Here is a 20,974-nt window from a genome sequence, read left to right on the forward strand (position 1 = left end):
AGTGATTCCTGTCACGTAGTCTGTGGGATAGCTACACCCCACTTATATATAGTTTTAAGTGGAGGGGGATCAGCAAAGACCCCCACAGCACGACTATTAAATCCAATATTGGATATCGCTGCCAAAAAGGCACCAATATAAGATGGTACCCTTTTTTGTGTTTATTTAAATTATGATAAACAGGCTTATAAGACCTGATATAGTACCCATAGGGCATGTCAAATTGACAATTGTGTTTGTTTTTTCGGAAAAAGTCAGGCCGAAACGGCACCTGGGTACTACCATGGACCTGATCAGGTTTGGCTATTTCTGCCGGGGACCCAAACAGGACGGTGCTAGTGCTCGTTCGCAGGAAGGCCACTCTTCAGAAGACCCAGCACTGGAGCGGGGGCAAGCTGAGAATGGATGATGGGGGAGCGGGGGGGGGGGGGGGGCTCTTTAGGATCCAAAGGCTAAGTATCAGGTTTTGTTTTGTTTTCTTATTTAGTAAGGGTCACAGGTTTACCATAAAGTAGAATTTCCCTAATAGTATGAGAAAAGCTATTAAAAATTAAAGATGGAAATCATCTGTGAAAATGGACTATTTAACGACAGTGCCTTGATTTTGTGAAAATGAATCTTGTGAATCTTCCAATTACAAACCCTTACCTCAATCTCAACAGGGAAAGAGTACTGTCTCTGAAGGTCGATTAGATTTTCAAGTATCAGAACGTTCTTAACAAAAGAAAAAAAATAGGTTAGATGAGGAAATTCGAGAAAAGTCTTTTATGTGAGAATGAGAAAAGATAACTAGAGAGAAGAATATTGTTAGTAGAGCAGATATTACTGGCAGATTACTATCGCCAATGTTCTCTGCCCACCCACCTATCTTCCAATCCCCACTGTCCATCCCTTTCACACTCTCCGACCAATAACAGCAGCTCTGAAACTAACTTGCAGCCATTTTAGGAGCAGATCTACATTTAACAGCATACAATTACACAAGATAATTTACATAAAAGTACATGCTGATAAGAAACTGAGACAAACATATTATTCCGAGATTACCTTTTCCTTTTTTTCAGAGAAAAGGAATGTGTGGTAAAATTTGCTTTCAGTCTGAGTGCAAGACACAGCTGCCAAAGCACAGTTATAAGCAGCACAGTGATATTCCCTCCTCCTCTCCAATAGCTGGCTTTCTCCGGACATGTTCTCAGTATAGGCATCATGACACGACCTTAACCATGACAAAGAAAACTCATTTTAAATTCAACTCCATGCTCATTTTGCCATTTGACACTAGGAAATCTTAAGCTAGCGACATTAATAGTTAGCATGTAACCACTCGAATGTGCTGCATATAAGCCAGTATAATGTTGCTAGCATGATGCGTTTGTCTTAACCTGAAATGCTGCTGCTTATCAGGTAACTATCGTGTATAGCAAGTAGATACTTTGTAGCTAGAAATGCTGTCTCATTTAATTTAGTATATCCGGCCACTGGCTGGTAAATGAGATATTGCCAGTGTCACATAACTATTCATTATGCATTTATACACCACCAATATATTTTCCACAGAAACTTCTCTACCACCGTTTTTTTCCCCTTCAAAAGCTCTCCCCATTCATTCGCTAATAACTTTATCGCTAATTATCACACTGAAATGATCTATACATTATTTTTTTTTGCAGGACAAACTAGGCTTTCTTTGGGCAGTAGTTTATAATAAGAATTATATTTTATATGCATTTGACAGGGTAGAAGAAGAAGAAGAAAAAAATGAAAAAAAAAAACACCATTTCTCAGCTTTCAGCCATCGTAGTTTAAATATAAAATGTGCTATTGTAGATAAAACAGACATTTTATTTGCCCATTTGTCCTGGTTATTACAGTGTTTAACCACTTCACCCCAAAGGTGTTTTTACCCTAACGGACAAGGGCGATTTTCCCTTTCATTTGCCAATAGCCTAATAACTACTAATCACAATGAAATGATCTATAGCTTGTTTTTTTTTACCACCAATTGAACTTTTTGGGGATATTTGTTTTCAGTAATTACTTTATTTTCTATGCATTTTAAAGGGAAAAACAAGGAAAAATGAAAAATACACAATTTCTCCAATTTCACTCCATATAGTTTTAATATAAACACTGCTACTGTACATAAAACCCACACATTCTATCTGCCTATCTGTCCTGGTTATCACAAGATTTTAATTATGTCCCTAGTACAAACTATGGTGACAATATAGTATTTGGAAATAAAGGTGTATTTTTTTTTCACTATTTTCACGTGCACAGGAATGCACGTGCGGGAGCGTGCACACGCACAGAGGCAGCAGCACTGTCTGACTATAAAAATGTCTTGGAGCCATTAAGAGGCTCTAGCAGGACGTTTTTATAAGTCAGGTTGTCATTAAGTGGTTAAATTGTGTCCCTAGTACAATGTATGGCAATATTTTATTTTGGGTTAGGGGTGAAGGAGTTAAAAAAAAATTATGAAAAAAGCATTTCATTTTTCTATGGTGTGTATAATGGTGTATTTGAAAGTAGTTTTACTTTTTGACCACAAGATGGTGATATACTAAATCTGTTTTCCAAAAATAGAACCAAGTGTTTGCATGTTTTTTTTAAACAAGGACGTAGAAAAGCGTGACAGAAGTTGCTAAGTGGTTAAAGTGGACCTGAACTCTTGCACAGGACAGAAGGAAAACATAGAGAAATGCACCCTGTATGTATTTAGAGAGTTTATCCTATTTAATTCCCCCTCATCTGTGCATAATCACAAGTTGAAATTTGATCTCTCCCCTGAGTCACATGACTGCCTATGGCAGAGATGGCAGATAGGCTCATTTGAAATCACAGGATTGTTAAAGTGGACCCAAATTAAAAATACAAGATTTCAGAAATAAAATCTATTTTCTAAATTATAATAATAAATAGCAGCCTTTTTTCAGCTGCATGATGATATATATATATATATATAAAATATAAAATAGTTTACATTTATTGGAGGAACCCCTCCCTTCTTTTCAAATTGCCGGGATTTTTCCGGCAAACTGGTGGAGTAGATGGTGTCTGGCAATGGAGGAATTGCTAATGGCTGCCCCCAGTATAACCCTAGTTATGAAAAGAGAAGGGTGAAAAGCATGCACTGAAATGCTCATAGGCTTGAAGGAGTGTTTATGTATCTTTGTATCTGTCAGAGTGGTGCAACTAAATATTTTTAATTTAAAAAAACTTTGGTTTGGGTCCGCTTTAACAGTATGTCTACTTCCATGAATCAGGAAGTAGAAACAGTGCAGATTTATTGCAGGATTTGTATGAGCTGTGTTTAAAGGTTATTATGCTGTTGCGTATCTTTTAGAGCATAAAGGATGTTCTGAGGTCAGGTCCGCTTTAAAGAAAACTACATGGTAATTAACTGCGGGACAAACCAAAACTGTACAGGGAAATTTGGGTGCACCATACACCGCCATAGGCTGTAATGTGAATTACGGCTATAGCGGCGCTTAGACATTAACTTGGGCGCTTTTAAAAGACAAAGCCCAAATTACTATGAAATCAGCGTAATTACGTCTTTCCGCGGAGTCCATGGGGACAGGAGGAATAGTAATTAAACCTGCTGGGACTTTTGCAGTAGCAGGTTGAACCTTTTTTTGGGGGCTATGCTCTGCGCCCAAATTTTCTGGAGCCTTAATTACAATTGATACAACTAACTGTCCCTCAGTAGCTTGCTAAATTCAAATAGTGGTGCCAGGAACTTTTAAAACCCTGCCTAAAACCTTGATGGTACCCAAACCCTACTTTTATTCACATGTTGCGGCAGTGCAGCAGTATTAAATCTTTTTGGAATGAAGCGATCACTCTACTTAACTCAATACAAAACGTCCAGAGGAAAGCGGACTTTCTGCTTTGCTTATTTCATCATTTGGGCTTGGCAGAGGATGATCGTTTCTGAATAAGAACACCTGTTTTTGCAGGCATTGAAGAAAGCAGTAATGAAAAAATGGTTGGCGTTCTCCCCACCTAATACAAGAGATGTTCTTGACCTTCCTAAACATTTACTTTGAAGTTTTTTAACACTTGGCAGACCTTTATTGAAAAGTGTTATACTAGAGAACAAATAATTCAGGTCATGAAGCCATTCGAGGATACTGAATGGTACTCGAAGGCCAAAATTGTGGTGTATCTTGGTCTTTTAGAAATATAATCAGTGTTGGCAGAAGAGAGACAAGATGGGATATGGGCGGGTCACATGCAAAAATTGAGAACCAGTTTATTATTTGGCTGTGTTGGTTATGAAACTATCAATATCTGGCCACCTTAGGCTGTCTTAGATCACCCCGTCCAAACGGACTTGTCAATGTGGTCATTCCTTGGGGAGACATGGTTTTATTTCTTAGTCTGTTGGAGAAGAGGGGGGAATTAGGGGACCCGGTCTGAGCACCTCGAAAGGAAATGGCATTTCATGTCTTCTCCTCCTTATGCTGGATACACACGTTGCGTTTCCGCGTTCGATGCGGCGTTCGATTCACGTCAATTCGATTATTTCCGAGCATTTCCGAGCGCATTTCGATTATTTTTAGGTCGAATGCCATGTAAAGTATGGCAAATCGACCTAACGATCCATCGACCTGTGAATCGGACATGTTGGAAATCGAATCGACGCGAATCGAACGCCGCATCGACGCGGAAACGCAACGTGTGTATCCAGCATTAGACCCCAGGTAATGACTTTTGCTGGTCTGACTTGGTAAGCGGGATGCTCATATGACAATGGATGAGTATTATTGATTTATAATGGCCTTGCTATTCTTTTTTTGATTACTAGCTCATTAGATCTGGTTGTAAAAGGAATAAATGAATGTGCAGTGTGAAATGATATCTGGATTGCTGCTGTACATGTATTTTTGTATGTTGTACGCATCTGCTGCATCAATAAAAAGATGTTTTTTTAAAAAAAAAAATCTTGATGGTACTTACTTGATTAAAGTCTTGGTGAGGAGATTTCCTTCTACATTTGATGACCCTTCAAATGTATGGTTTATTCTGGACTGTTTAGAATAAATCTCATCTTTTGACAGGCGGGAATACAAAACTTCAAACATTTTGTAATATCCCAGTTTTTTGGTAATCTGTGTTTCAAATATTGCTTCAGAAGTCTAGAAAAATAGGGTATATGGTATTAAGGTTTTACATTTCTTTAAATGGAATGGGAAATGACAACATTATGATATCCTGGTTAGATTATTGTGCTTTTTTTTTTTTTTAAACTTTGGAAGACTATTGTTTAAAAAAAACTTTGTACCTTGGTGAATCTGCTCTTGAGTGTGTCCACTGAGAGAGTAATAATTTTGCAAAAGAACTCTTTCAAAGCATCAAGACTGCAATTCCACAGGAGGGTTAGCAGGCAGCGGTCGAGTATGGATTGCCGAGTTATATTTGACAGGAGATCTTCACTCGTAAACATGTTATGCAATGTACTCAGCAGGATGATTTGCTCATCAAAGCTGCTCCTAAAGCATAGAAAAATATTTGGTGCAAGCATTTCAAAACAAGTTTATCAATTTTGTGCTTAACCACTTAAGCTCTCAGTCGTTTTCACTTTATGCATCCGAGCAATGTTCACCTCCCATTCATTAGCCTATAACTTTATCACTACTTATCACAATGAACTGATCTATATCTTGTTTTTTCCGCCACCAATTAGGCTTTCTTTGGGGGGTACATTTTGCTAAGAGCTACCTTACTGTAAATGCATTTTAATAGTAAGAATAAGAAAAAAAATGAAAAAATTCATTATTTGTCAGTTTTCGGCCATTATAGTTTTAAAATAATACATGCCTCCATAATTAAAACCCACGTATTGTATTTGGCCATTTGTCACGGTTATTTCACCGTTTAAATTATGTCCCTATCACAATGTATCGCGACAATATTTTATTTGGAAATAAAAGAGCATTTTTTCCGTTTTGCATCCATCACTATTTACAAGCTTATAAAAAAAAATAGAGAGAAATATTTCATCTTTACATAGATATTTAAAAAGTTTAGACCCTTAGGTAAATATTTATGTGTTTTGTTTTTTTATAGTAATTTTTTTTTTTTTTATTAAACATTTTATGTGGGCATTTTTGGGAGGGTGGGATATAAATAGTGTTTTATTTGGGGAAATATTTGTGTATTGTAATGTTTTTTTACTTTTACTTGTAGTTTTACTTTTTGGCCACAAGATGGCAATCTTGAGTTTGTTTACATGACGTCACTCTAAGCGTACAATGTACGCTTGAGGGACATAGCTTCAGAAAAAGCGTAGCTTCCGAGAGAAGCTGTCGCTTTTTCAGCGGGGGAGAGGAATCAGTGATCGGGCACCATAGCCCGATACATCGATTCCGTGGCTATCGAATCCGCGGCCGGGAGTGCGCGTGCACGCGCGCGATCGGGGCGCAGGAGCGCGCCTGTCCTCCTTGACGTTTTTATACGTCAAGGAGGACAATGTGGTTAAGAAAACATTAGGATAAATCTGTAAACTGAGTAACACCTCTGCAGAGACATCGTTCTGCTGCTTAAAGAGTACCTGAGACGAGAAGCGTCTCAGGTACCATACTTATCTGGGGCTTTCTTAACCCCTTTGAGGCCGCTCGTCCCTTCGCCGTCTCCCTAGGTGGGTCCTGTCACCTGCAATACTGCCCGAAAGCCTGGCCAAGTCAGGTTTCATCGTGCATGCGTGGCCAGGTGTGCTCCACCATTGCGCTCCCACGGCTGGGAGTGTGCTGCACTTGCACAATACTACTGCGCAGGCGCTGAACACTTCCAGGGATGTTAGGCGACGAGAGCATGCCTGGCCGGGCGATGAAGCCCGACTCAGGCAGGCTTATAGGCAGTATTGCGGGTGGCAGGAGCCACCCAGGGAGATGGCAAGGGATGAGTGGCCTCAAGGGGGCTTAAGGAAGCCCCAGGCAAGTATGGTACCTGAGATGCTTCTTGTCTTAGTTTCTCTTTAAGGCCTGCTCCTATCTTCCTGAGATCAATGAAAAAGCACATGACACATGGTTATTTTTCAAAAATAGAACTACTGCATTGCTCATTAATAAATGATTACCTCTTAGTAACTGTTCTGAAGCTTTTCTGAAAAGATTCTTCCATGAAATGTTTGGTGTCCCGACAAAGAATTTCTGCCATAAGCTGCAAGAGCATTGGGCTGCGAGACAGCTCCAACGCATCTAAAAACTAATAAAGCAGATACATTATTATATACGTTTATATAGCAAGCATAACTGTATGTTTGGGTTTAAGTAAATCAGTTGAAGGGTGCTGCTACTGTCTTAAGGTAGCCACACACCATACATTTTTTTAAATATCTGTTCAATTTAAGAATTGCAATCAATTTTTCTGACTGATTGTAACATTTCAAAAATATGACCAATGCACCACACGCCTATGTTCAAATTTGTCCCCAATTATGATAAAAATGTTTGGAAACTGAGGAAATTGCTAGGGTGTGTATATTAATAAAATTAGCAATCACACACCATACAATCTTTAGAAAGATTGAAGAAAAATATCTGGCATTCCAGATCAATAAAAATCGAAGAAAATGGGAAACCCGATTGGATTTTTCAGTCGAATGAATAAAAAGCTTTAGATTTTTTCGGGAGATCCGATCATTTTTGTCGAATTGCTATAAAATCAGATCATTGTATTGTATGGTGTGTGGCCACCTTAAGATTAAACTGTCTTGTTGTTTTTGAGCTGCCTAATCCCCAAGGTCAGGGGTAGCCCCTCAACCCCCACCAATTAGTAGAACCAAAAGATTTTTTTAGTAGAGGATGGCGCTGGTCTTTTTGGGTTCCAAGTGTCTTTAAAATTGTTCCCAGGTTGTAATTAGATAATATAGATTTATATATATCCACAAGAGACCCCTGTGTATAGTTAAAAACAGTTATTAAAAAAAACAGTTGTGTATATATTCAAAAAACTTCAAGTAGTAGCGCTCGATTATAGATATATGGGTTTATTTATTATAATTAAAATGTACAGTAAGTGCGAGTGCACTTACTGTATTAATTTACATCCCACACAATCATCATTCATTACATTCAGAGTATAAAAAAAGGTGTACAAAAAGTACTACTTTCTCCTTTAAGGCATAGGTACATCCATTTTCCCCTTCCTCACTCACATACACATAAACACCATACACCTTTCTCACAATGGAGCCACCTGATCCCTTAAAGAGAAACTCCAACCAAGAATTGAACTTTATCCCAATCAGTAGCTGATACCCTCTTTTACATGAGAAATAGAATGATTTTCACAAACAGACCATCAGGGGGCGCTGTGTGACTAATTTTGTGCTGAAACCCCTCCCACAAGAGGCTCTGAATACCGGTATTCTGGGCAAACTGCCACAATGTAACAATGTTCACAGACAGGAAATGGCTGTTTAAAGCTGTCTGTAACAGCCAGAGCAGCTAGAAACAGCTACATAACTTGCCCACAGTAACAATGTCACCATGTAATACATGTCAGAATGTGAATCTGGGAGAGGAAAGATTTTACAATGAGCAAACACTGACTAAATCATTTATACATAATTATTGTAAAAATGAAGCACTTTTTTTATTAAATTATTTTCACTGGAGTTCCTCTTTAAATGACCAGAAGGATTTTTATATTACTAGGAGGTGTATCCTCTATTTAAAAGCGATTCTTTATATGCTTCATACAGTGCAGCAGTTCCATAGCTATTTGCCAATCTAGCTGTGGTTGACTTCCATAAGGAGCACTCACAAGTTTTGCTGCTTTCCCCCAGTTCACTCTTTCCTTCCACAAGGGTTACTTACGCGTCTGTCAGCTGTTTTAAAGTTTTCTTATGCGGGCTCCGGCAGGTAGCCTCGCAATTAGTCCCCACTTACTGTCGCACTAAGGGTGTCTCCTGCGCTGCTCACAGTAGGGATTTGGGAAGAGTTCCTAACAAGCTAATAACTAATCCTACTAACAGGAGCACTTTGCGCAATCCACAGCTCGCCGATACAGGCCTGGAGACCGGCGGCTGCGTTGAGGCGCAAGGTGGAGCGCAGGAACTCTGGAAGAAGTGACGTCACTCCCAGTCATGCACCCACCTGAAAGCCGGAGACCAAGTGGTTCAAACCGCCGTGGCATCACCCGCATTCATAGGGACAAAACGCAGCGCAGGAGACACCCTTAGTGCGACAGTAAGTGGGGACTAATTGCGAGGCTACCGGCCGGAGCCCGCATAAGAAAGCTTTAAAACAGCTGACAGACGCGTAAGTAACCCTTGTGGAAGGAAAGAGTGAACCTGGGGGAAAGCAGCAAGACTTGTGAGTGCTCCTTATGGAAGTCAACCACAGCTAGATTGGCAAATAGCTATTCAACTGCTGCACTGTATGAAGCATATAAAGAATCGCTTTTAAATAGAGGATACACCTCCTAGTAATATAAAAATCCTTCTAGTCAGTGTCCATATTGGACTGTGTCTGCACTTGCACTTACCGTACATTTTAATTATAATAAATAAACCCATATATCTATAATTGAGCGATACTACTTGAAGTTTTTTTGAATATATACACAACTGTTTTTTTTTAATAACTGTTTTTAACTATATACAGGGGTCTCTGGTGGATATATATAAATCTATAATATCTAATTACAACCTGGGAAGCATATAAAGAATCACTTTTAAATAGAGGATACACCTCCTAGTAATATAAAAATCCTTCTAGTCATTTAAGGGATCAGGTGGCTCCATTGTGAGAAAGGTGTATGGTGTTTATGTGTATGTGAGTGAGGAAGGGGAAAATGTACGTACCTATGCCTTAAAGGAGAAAGTAGTACTTTTTGTACACTTTCTTTATACTCTGAATGTAATGAATGAGGATTGTGTAGGATGTAAATTAAACATTTTTTATGCCATATATTTTTTGTACTGTGCGATAATTGGGGATACAAGTGAGATTCAGTGTCCATATTGGACTGTGTCTGCACTCGCACTTACATTTTAATTATAATAAATAAACCCATATATCTATAATTGAGCGCTACTACTTGAAGTTTTTTTGAATATATACACAACAGTTTTGTTTTTTTTTAAATAACTGTTTTTAACTATATACAGGGGTCTCTGGTGGATTTATATAAATCTATAATATCTAATTACAACCTGGGAATATATATATATTTTGGGTTTAAAGACAGTTAGAACCAAAAAGACCAGCGCCATCCTCCACAAAAAAAACGTATGTTTGGGTTTAACAGACGGTGACAGAAAATGTGGTACAGGTTAAAAGGGCAGAGGCCTGAGATGAAAGTCTATAATACCATTTTCTGGTTTTAATAAACCTCTGTCACTACAATTGCTTTACATATGGTGCTCTGTTTGGCTAATGCATAGGTGTTGAAATCTGATGGCTAATGTACAGATGATGAAATATGAATTATTATTCAGTAACAAAGTAAAGAGGTTAAAACAACCAAAATGTTCTCTGAGTTAAAGCACAACCATTTTAAAAGTTGTAAAAATTAAAAAATACATATAAAATGGAGATTTCTCTTAGAGTAAAAAGCACTACAAATTGCTTATTTGCAATGTTGCTGTCACTTACAGTAGGTAGTGAAAATCTGACAAGTTTTGGACTAATCCATCTCCTCATGGGGGATTCTCAGTTATTTCTTTATTTACAGAAGCACAGACTGAACGTCAGTTGCTCAGCTCTACTGCCAAACTAGTATCCAAGTATGTAATCCTGTTGCATCTCAACAGCTTTTGATACAGTTGACCATGAAATCTTGCTCAACAGATTGCAGGAATACTGTGGCATCAATGGCTCAGTCCTCCAGTGATTCAGCTTGTTCTTGACTGACAGAACACAGAGAGTATCCCTAAGACCTGTCGTGTCCAACCCTGCACCTTTAAATTTGGAGTGCCACAAGGATCAATCCTATTCCCTCTACTGTTTGTAATCTACATGTTGCCACTCGGTATAATTATCTATCAACATGGCCTGACGTACCACTGCAATGCCGATGACACGCAGGTATACCTGTCCTTCAAACCTGGTGGAACAGACCCCACTCCAAAAATAAATTTTTGCTTAGCTGAGCTACAGGCATGGATGAATGACAACTGGTTGAAACTGAATACTGACAAAACTGAGGTCCTTGATGTCCAAAGCCAGAGCTTGGCACCAAAACAGCTCTATCCTAAATTAACACCAATCAGGATCGGTAATTCAGACATAAAAAGCTCAGACCTTTTGCACAGCTAATCAATGGGGAATTGAACTTCAGAAACCAAATTTCGGCTGTAGTCAAAACGTCCTACTTTCATCTGAAGAACATTGCAAAAATTAAACATCTGATCCCCCCAGATGATCTCCAATCCTAGTTCACGCCTTCATCACATCAAGGCTGGACTACTGCAATATGCTCTGTATGCAGGCCTCCCAAACAAGGACCTGCACCGCCTGCAATTGGTGCAAAATGCTGCTATATTTTATATTTATGTATTTTAAAATTGTACAATTTTTCATGATGGTGGTTTGTAATAATTACTAAACAAGATCCCCTAAAATGCACAATACTAAAGTTCAATTCAAACAGGAAAGAAAAAAAAAGGGGGTCCTACTTAAGAATATGAATACAATTGTTTATCAAATCAGTTTATTTTCATTTCAGGATTGTCTTACCAAATGTATCTTACCTTCGTAACACTATCCACGTAATTATTGTACCGTAATGTCCCTTTAGGAAATTCATCAGACTTCATTGGAAAATTGTAGACAACAAACTGGTCAAGAGTATTTTTTAGCTCTGAAAGTTTTTTTTCTTTAAGGTTCGTAAAGAAAGGAAGAATTATAATAGCCTGACTCTACAAAAATAAGAAATAAAGCAAAGGTTAAAAAAAACAAAAAACGAAGAAGATAAATGCAAACAGATTTAAACTGTACACTGCATAGGAGAGACACACTCAGGCTGCTATACATAGGGGAGACACACTCAGTCTGCTATGCATAGGGGGGAGACACACTCAGGCTGCTATGCATGGGGAGAAACTCTCAGGCTGCTATGCATGGGGAAGACACTCTCAGGTTGCTATGCACTGGGGAGACACACTCAGGCTGCTATGCATGGGGGAGACACTCTCTGGCTGCTATGCATGGGGGAGACACACTCAGGCTGCTATGCATGGGGAGAAACTCTCAGGCTGCTATGCATGGGGAAGACACACTCAGGCTGCTATGCATGGGGGAGACACACTCAGGCTGCTATGCACGGGGGAGACACACTCAGGCTGCTATGCATGGGGGAGACACACTCAGGCTGCTATGCATGGGGGAGACACACTCAGGCTGCTATGCATGGGGGAGACACACTCAGGCTGCTATGCATGGGGAAGACACACTCAGGCTGCTATGCATGGGGGAGACACACTCAGGCTGCTATGCATGGGGAAGACACTCTCAGGTTGCTATGCACGGGGGAGACACACTCAGGCTGCTATGCACGGGGGAGACACTCTCAGGCTGCTATGCATGGGGAGAAACTCTCAGGCTGCTATGCATGGGGAAGACACACTCAGGCTGCTATGCATGGGGGAGACACACTCAGGCTGCTATGCATGGGGGAGACACACTCAGGCTGCTATGCACGGGGGAGACACACTCAGGCTGCTATGCACGGGGGAGACACACTCAGGCTGCTATGCACGGGGGAGACACACTCAGGCTGCTATGCACGGGGGAGACACACTCAGGCTGCTATGCACGGGGGAGACACACTCAGGCTGCTATGCACGGGGGAGACACACTCAGGCTGCTATGCATGGGGGAGACACACTCAGGCTGCTATGCATGGGGGAGACACACTCAGGCTGCTATGCATGGGGGAGACACACTCAGGCTGCTATGCATGGGGGAGACACACTCAGGCTGCTATGCATAGGGGAGACACACTCAGGCTGCTATGCATAGGGGAGACACACTCAGGCTGCTATGCATAGGGGAGACACACTCAGGCTGCTATGCATGGGGAAGACACACTCAGGCTGCTATGCATGGGGAAGACACACTCAGGCTGCTCTACATGGGGGAGACACACTCAAGCTGCTATGCATGGGGGAGACACACTCAAGCTGCTATGCATGGGGGAGACACACTCAGGCTGCTATGCATGGGGAAGACACACTCAGGCTGCTATGCATGGGGGAGACACTCTCAGGCTGCTATGCATGGAGGAGACACACTCAGGCTGCTCTACATAGGGGAGACACACTCGCTCCTATGCATAGGGGAGACACACTCGCTCCTATGCATAGGGGAGACACACTCAGGCTGCTATGCATAGGGGGGAGGACACTCTCAGGCTGCTATGCATGGGGGAGACACACTCAGGTTGCTATGCATGGGGGAGATACAGGCTGATTAGCATGGGGGGACACACTCAGGCTTATATGCATGGGGGAGACACACTTAGGCTGCTATGCATGGGGGAGACACACTTAGGCTGCTATGCATGGGGGAGACACACTCAGGTTGCTATGCATGGGGGAGATACAAGCTGATTAGCATGGGGGGACACACTCAGGCTGATATGCATAGGGGAGACACACTCGCTCCTATGCATGGGGGAGACACACTCAGGCTTCTATGCATAGGGGAGACACACTCAGGCCGAGACACAGTTCGACTGCTCTGCTGACAGAAATATTAAAAGGTACTCTACACTGAAGAATCAATCAATTTTTACTTATGTCTTTTTGAATACTGTTTGTTGGCTCCAATTATAATAAAATAGTTACAAAAATGTGAGAGGTGTACTCAGTTTTCTGAGATACCGTATGCAGTATAATGCTGGGCATACATGGGTCGATCTGGCGGGCGATTAGCCGCCGGATCGACCCCCGCCGCGTCCCCGCTCATCGATCCCCGCCGGCGGTCCTTATCAGCCGCTTGATTCCCTGCCATTGTCCGCCGGAGGGAATCGAGCGGGCGCGGGTCGAGCGGCTTGATCGGGCCAGCTGAATATTATCAGCTGGCCGATACACGAAACAGAAACGTACCGTGTATCTCCAGCATTAGGTTTAAGAATTACCAACCACTCACAATCATCAACATATAAGAAAAAAACAAAGTATAGCTTAGGAAGACAGCAAAGGGGGAGGGGAAGGGAGGGGGGGAGAGAGAGAGAGAGGAAAGAAATATACCTTTAAATTTAGGCCAAGCTTTTGATCTGTGAGAATAGCGGTGTACGTTTTAAATACGTCATCAAAAGCTAAATGGCTGGAATCAAAAGCCACAGAAGAGTCAATCTGCAAAATGAAAAGAAAAAAAAAAAAAAAGATTTATAAGCATGTCTTAAAAGGAGGACTCTTAAGGTGGCCACTAACTGTCCAATTTCTAGCGAAAAATCGTTTAAACGATCAGAAATTCTGATCGGATTGGTTGTAAATAATCTCTGTTGATGGACACAATCGATTATGAACGATTATAAAAAAAGTCGTGCGATTGGATTTTCGACGAAACAAAATTTGGATTTTCTTGTTGGTTGCAATAGATAGAAAGCAAAGATTGGTTCGTTGATAGTTTAGTGAACTGTTTTTCTTCCAATCAAAATTATCTGCTCACTCGAACGATATTTCGCTAGAAATTGGATTGTTAGTGGCTACCTTTAGGGTTCTTTTTCACTTAGCGCGGTGCAATTTGAAACAACTGCACTGGAGCCGAAGTTGCACCACGCAATAAAGTAATTTGTAAGTGTAGTAAGTGTAAAAGACTTGTTACCATGACATGAAGGGAGTAGGCATAAAATTGTAGGGTCTATCTTAGAAGTAATCTGTGAGGTTTTTTGCAGCTTTGAAACTCTTCAGATTTAATGGATGTTAGCTGGCTAGTCTCTCCCTCGATCTAACTAAGTGAAGACAAATCACATTGTTTCAAATGAAAGGCCGGTAATTGCTCTACAGTGATTGTAAACCCAAACTTAAAGGAGTACTGTAAGGGTAATAAAAAAAAATGAGTCTAACTTACCTACGCCTTCTAATATCCCCCCCCCCCCCCCCCCCCCTGCAGACAACCTGAGCCCACGCCAGGACAGTACACTACTGTGCCTGTGCAGTGCACGCCAGGTGGCGGGAGAGAGGACACGCGCGGCAAGGGCCGCATAGGCGCAGTAGCTTGCAACATTAAAGTCGCAAATTGCAGAAGTAAGGCCCGGTTCACATTAGCGGTCGCCGTCCGGAATCGCCGTGCCGGAGCCGGACCGCATGCAGAACGGACGGAACGGACGCACGGCATAGCAATGAAAGCCTATGCGTCCGTTCACATGCGTCCGTTTCGTCCGGACCGGATCCGGACTCCGGCATAAGACCCAACATGCTCTATTTTTTGGTCCGGCTCCTCCGGCAGCCGTATCCGGAGCGGAGCCGGACTGCACCATCTGGCCAATACAAACCAATGAGAACCGGAGAGCGCACAACACACTGGCTAAAAATCCGGATGTTCTACCCCACTTCCTATGCGTATTGTAGCGGCGATTTTGGATGGGGACACATGGGCAAGCATTTTGGAGTGGAGCAGCAGTGACTTTAAACGTGCTGGAGATGTTGGCAGTATGTCGGAGGTGGAGGTGAGTGCTAAACAGCGGAGGGCCTGATTCCACAGGTCCACCTTCTGCTGACCTCCCAGACCCCAACATTTTTATTCTATTTCTACTATCTTTTGCCAAACGGATCCGGATCGCATCCTGATGAACACCTGATGCAACCTGACCGGATCCGGATCAGAACCGTACGGTTCCGATCCGGATCCGGTCCGGATCCGGTCAGGTCATCTGATCCGTTTAGCAGAGAACCGCAAGTGTGAACCGGCCCTAAGCCATGGCAGGGGACCAGAGAATCATTTTGTCCCTGCGCAGGCACAGGACGTCTGCAGAGGGCTGTTAGAAGACCAAAGTACAGTGGATTGCAAAAGTATTCTGCCCCCTTGAAGTTTTCCATATTTTGTCACATTACTGCTACAAACATGAATCAATTTTATTGGAATTCCATGTGAAAGACCAATACAAAGTGGTGTACACGTGAGAAGTGGAACGAAAATTGTACATGATTCCAAACTTTTTTTTACAAATAAATAACTGCAAAGTGGGGTGTGCGTAAATATTCAGCCCCCTTTAGTCTAAATGCAGTCAGTTGCCCATAGACATTGCCTGATGAGTGCTAATGACTAAATAGAGTGCGCCTGTCTGTAATCTAATGTCAGTACAAATACAGCTGCTCTGTGAAGGCCTCAGAGGTTGTCTAAGAGAATATTGGGAGCAACAACACCGTGAAGTCCAAAGAACACACCAGACAGGTCAGGGATAGTTATGAGGCTTAGGCTACAAAGATTTCCAAAGCCTTAAACATCCCATGGAGCACTGTTCAAGCCATCATTCAGAAATGGAATGAGTATGGCACAACTGTAAACCTACCAAGACAAGGCCGTCCACCTAAACTCACAGGCTGATCAGAAATGCAGTCAAGAGGCCCATGGTGACTCTGGACTAGCTGCAGAGATCTACAGCTCAGGTGGGGGAATCTGTATATAGGACAACTATTAGTCGCGCACTGCACAAAGTTGGTCTTTATGGAAGAGTGGCAAGAAGAAAGCCATTAACAGAAAAGCATAAGTAGTCCCGTTTGCAGTGGGTCACAAGTCATGTGGGGGACACAGCAAACATGTGGAAGAAGGTGCTCTAGTCAGATGAGACCAAAATGAAACTTTTTGGCCAAAATGCAAAACGCTATGTGTGGCGGAAAATTAACACTGCACATCACTCTGAACACACCATCCCCACTGTCAAATATGGTGGTGGCAGCATCATGCTCTGGGGATGCTACTCTTCAGCAGGGACAGGGAAGCTGGTCAGAGTTGATGGGAAGATGGATGGAGCCAAATACAGGGCAATCTTGGAAGAAAACCTCTTGGAGTCTGCAAAAGACTTGAGACTGGGGCGGAGGTTCACCTTCCAGCAGGAAAACGACCCTAAACCTAAAGCCGGGCAACAATGGAATGCTTTAAAACAAAACATATCTTTGTGTTAGAATGGCCCAGTCAAAGTCCAGATCTAAATCCAATCGAGAATCTGTGGCAAGATCTGAAAACTGCTGTTTACAAACGCTATCCATCTAACGTGACTGAGCTGGAGCTGTTTTGCAAAAAAAGAATTGGCAAGGATTTCAGCCTCTAGATGTGCAAAGCTGGTAGAGACATACCCTAAGGGCCTGTACACACTGCTGCGCTTGCGTTGCGTTTTTAAAAACGCATGCGTTTTTAAAAACGCAAGGTCTTTTGAAAAAGAATGAAAATCGTGATGACTTGTACACACTGGTGCGATGCGTTTTTAGAAAAACGCAAACGCAGTGCCTGCTGCACTTTTTTAAGCGCAGCGCATGAAAAACGCATTAAAACCGCATGCGCTTGCGTTTTTGCCTGCGTTTTTCAGAAGTCAGTATCCCAGAAGACTCTGCAATCTCCTGATTCCTGTTGAAATGTAAACTAGAAAAAAAAAACAAAGGATTCTTTAGCCAATCAGCAATTACAAGAAAAACGCAAACGCACAAAAAACGCAGGCAAAAGCGCATGCGTTTTTAAAACTACATGCACTTGCTTGCGATTTTGCTTGCGTTTTTCAGTGTGTACAGGCCCTAAAAGACTGGCAGCTGTAATTGCAGCAAAAGGTGGTTCTACAAAGTATTGACTTAGGGGGCTGAATAATTACGCACACCTCACTTTGCAGTTGTTGTTTTTTAAATGTTTGAAATCATGTATGATTTCCGTTCCACTTCTCACATGTACACCACTTTGTATTGGTCTTTCATGTGGAATTCCAATAAAATTGATTTATGTTTGTGGCCGTTATATGACAAAATTTGGAAAACTTCAAGGGGACGAATACTTTTGCAAACCACTCTAAGTTAAACTCATTTTTATTATTTTTTATTACCCTTACAGTACTGCTTTTAACATTCATTGTTGTATACTTCCAATTAAGATACATTAAATCTATACTTTTACACTCCTCTTTCATTCACTTTTGCTTACAGTTTGCTTGTCCTGCCTGACAGCATATTGGCACCAATGGAGGAAGCTATAGAGGTGGGAGGCTCTTCCTATATGCTCTCTACTATAAACTGACAATGTTCTTGCATGCTGTTTCCTAGTTTCCGACAGATCAGAGGTGCTGTTAAATAACGAACATCTCACTTGGCTTTATCGCATGCTCTAATCTTTGTAAATTTACATTTACTGACATGTGTTGAGGTATTTACTACACAAATTGTCAACTCCCCTCACTGGTTGGTAATTTTGTCTTGCCCTGTGGTAAAAGCCTTAGTGAATTGACAATAAAATCAGCTGTTTTCTGCTTTACCACATGATAATGTTTTGTGCATTGAAAACAGTGTAGGACCATGTCGCTGTTGCCTAGTTGTGGCCAGTTCCCACACCCCATTAGACTAATCATAGAGCAGCAGGAATTATAAGACTAGCAAGACAGTGCTGAACTAGTCATCTCTAGCTTTGTTGTTGGTTTTTATATTTTAGTTATACATGGACAATATACTTTAAACATACTTTATTAAAAGCTAGTATATAATAATAATATTATATCTATCTATCTATCTATCTATCTATCTATCTATCTATCTATCTATCTATCTATCTATCTATCTACACACACAAACACACAGTATTATACATGAATATCATTAATGCTAAAGTGCTGGATGTCTGTTAATCACACAATGGCTGAACAAATTTGAATGGATTTGGCACACACATAGTACATTACATGGAATAACATATAGGATACTTTTTATCCCCATAACCAAAAAGTGGGTGGAGACAAATACACAGTTCACTGGGAAAATGTAAACTGCAGCCATTCTTACACTGTTTATGGTAGGGTTCTCAAACTTTGCACAGTTGGTCACTGGGTGAATGGGATTAATATTCAGAAAAGTCGGTGGAGCCTACAAAAGCCAATCAAAATTCACCTATTGATATTTAATTGCTGCCATTCTTGCACGGTTAATGGCACAATCCGCAAACCTGGTACAGTTGGTCATTGGGTTCAGGGCCGGAGCTACCATAGGAAAAAATGGGCAATTGCCCCAGGGCCCCAGAGCCTGTAGGGCCCCCCAAGGTGTCCCTTCCCCATCTTAACTGTTGCTCCCCAGGGACTCTGCAGAGTCTGTTAAGTTGGGAGGTGAATGGGGGAGGGTCAGCAGCCAGCTCTTGGGCCCAGGAGGAAAATTTGGCTGCAACAAAGGGCCTCTATTGACGCTTTTTGGTCGGGGGGTGTTTGTTGGGGGGCCCCCAGGCTAATTTTGCCCTAGGGCCCAATTGTTACTTGAACCGGCCCCGATTGGGTTGGTCACTGGTGGTCAAATTCAGAAAAGGGGGTGGAGCCACAGCCAATCAGATTTGTTTCATTTCAATGCAAATTATTGCTGAACAAAGACCGCAAAGCTCACAAACTAGGTCATTGGGTAATCATGTGTGTAAAAGCAGGTACCTGTAGCACTTTAGCAAGCAGTGTCAAAACTGCCATTTTACTCTCCGGAGAGGATTCTTCACTCCACCAGCTCTCTAGTTTGCTCCAGTTGTTAAGTATAGTATTTACGAGCTTAACACCTTGTTGTTTGCGAACAGTGCGCTGTCTAAAACTCTGATCGAGCATGCCATTCAAGACTGAGCTCACCTTGAAAACAGAACACAACACTTCTTATCACAGTATATCAAAGGTGGCACTAAAGATAATACAATCATCTACTTGAGAAGTATAAATTTAACCTGCTGAGCGGTCTGGACGAGCTCAGCTCGTCCAACACCGCCAGAGGCTGCCGCTCAGGCCCTGCTGGGCCGATTTGCACCAAATAAAAAGCAGCACACGCAGCCGGCACTTTGCCAGCCGCGTGTGCTGCCTGATCGCCGCTGCAGCGCGGCGATCCGCCGCGTGTAGCGGCAAAAGAGGGTCCCCCCAGCCGCCCGAGCCCAGCGTAGCCGGAACAAACAGTTCCGGCCAGTGCTAAGGGCTGGATCGGAGGCGGCTGACGTCAAGACGTCGGCTGACGTCAATGACGTCACTCCGCTCGTCGCCATGGCGACGAGGGAAGCGAAACACGGAGGGCCGCTCATTGCGGCCTTCCGTGTTATCTCTTGCCGCCGGAGGCGATCGGAAGATCGCCTCCGGAGCGCCCTCTAGTGGGCTTTCATGCAGCCAACTTTCAGTTGGCTGCATGAAATAGTTTTTTTTTTATTTAAAAAAAACCCTCCCGCAGCCACCCTGGCGATTTAATCAGAACGCCAGGGTGGTTAAATATAGAATGCTCCTGCTCCCATCATGGGGGGCAAGGGGACATTCCACAATGATTCAGGGGACATTCCACAATGATTCACCTTGTCAACAGTAAAGATACCAGCATCACTAATAAATTACATTTAAGAAGTAAGATTTTATAATGGGCCAAAATTTAATAAATAATCTACAATTGATTATTGTAAAGCAATTTTATTACATAATGTACAGTAAATATCGTATTTAGGTCTTGAGCCCAATGCAATCAGCACCAAACACCACAACAAGAATTGCGTCCGACTAATACGAACAGTAACAAGTGCTTGCTATGAGAAAAGCTCTGTGATTGCAGTTTCCCAATTGCATAAGTTTCTAAAAATAAAAATGGATTGGATCGCACACAGTGGAAATAAGGCAAAAGAGGAATGAGGATGCCATTAGTAAGGAACTTGTTGACAATTAAAATGTAGCTACGAAGCTTAACTTTCAGAATATCTTTTACAGATTAAGGGCTGGTTCAGACGGACGCTTGCGGAGCGTTTACCGCCAGCGTTCGGGGCTTGGCGTTAAACGCTCCCATTCAAGTGAATGGGAGCGTTTGTACCAAGCTTTCATGCGCGTTTGCATGAAC

At 42.0% G+C, this 20,974-nt stretch overlaps 1 protein-coding gene across 4 annotated transcripts in view; it reads right to left on the minus strand.

The window, feature by feature from the left end:
- Positions 1–20,974, minus strand: part of PRKDC (protein kinase, DNA-activated, catalytic subunit) — a 270,531-nt gene that overhangs the window by 150,487 nt on the left and 99,070 nt on the right. For all 4 annotated transcript variants that reach the window (XR_011020922.1, XM_068237357.1, XM_068237356.1 and 1 more), the window contains 8 exons: positions 19,561–19,746; positions 14,210–14,314; positions 11,708–11,875; positions 7,085–7,212; positions 5,291–5,498; positions 4,966–5,144; positions 1,048–1,216; positions 649–714 (listed from right to left, as the gene is read on the minus strand). Coding sequence is in view for 3 of the 4 variants with exons in the window: in XM_068237357.1 (XP_068093458.1) it covers positions 649–714; positions 1,048–1,216; positions 4,966–5,144; positions 5,291–5,498; positions 7,085–7,212; positions 11,708–11,875; positions 14,210–14,314; positions 19,561–19,746 (1,209 nt within the window). In the remaining variant the exon portion in view is untranslated. The remainder of the gene's footprint in view (positions 1–648; positions 715–1,047; positions 1,217–4,965; positions 5,145–5,290; positions 5,499–7,084; positions 7,213–11,707; positions 11,876–14,209; positions 14,315–19,560; positions 19,747–20,974) is intronic.

This window comes from Hyperolius riggenbachi, chromosome 5 (genome assembly GCF_040937935.1).
Source record: "Hyperolius riggenbachi isolate aHypRig1 chromosome 5, aHypRig1.pri, whole genome shotgun sequence".
Taxonomy (NCBI): domain Eukaryota; kingdom Metazoa; phylum Chordata; class Amphibia; order Anura; family Hyperoliidae; genus Hyperolius; species Hyperolius riggenbachi.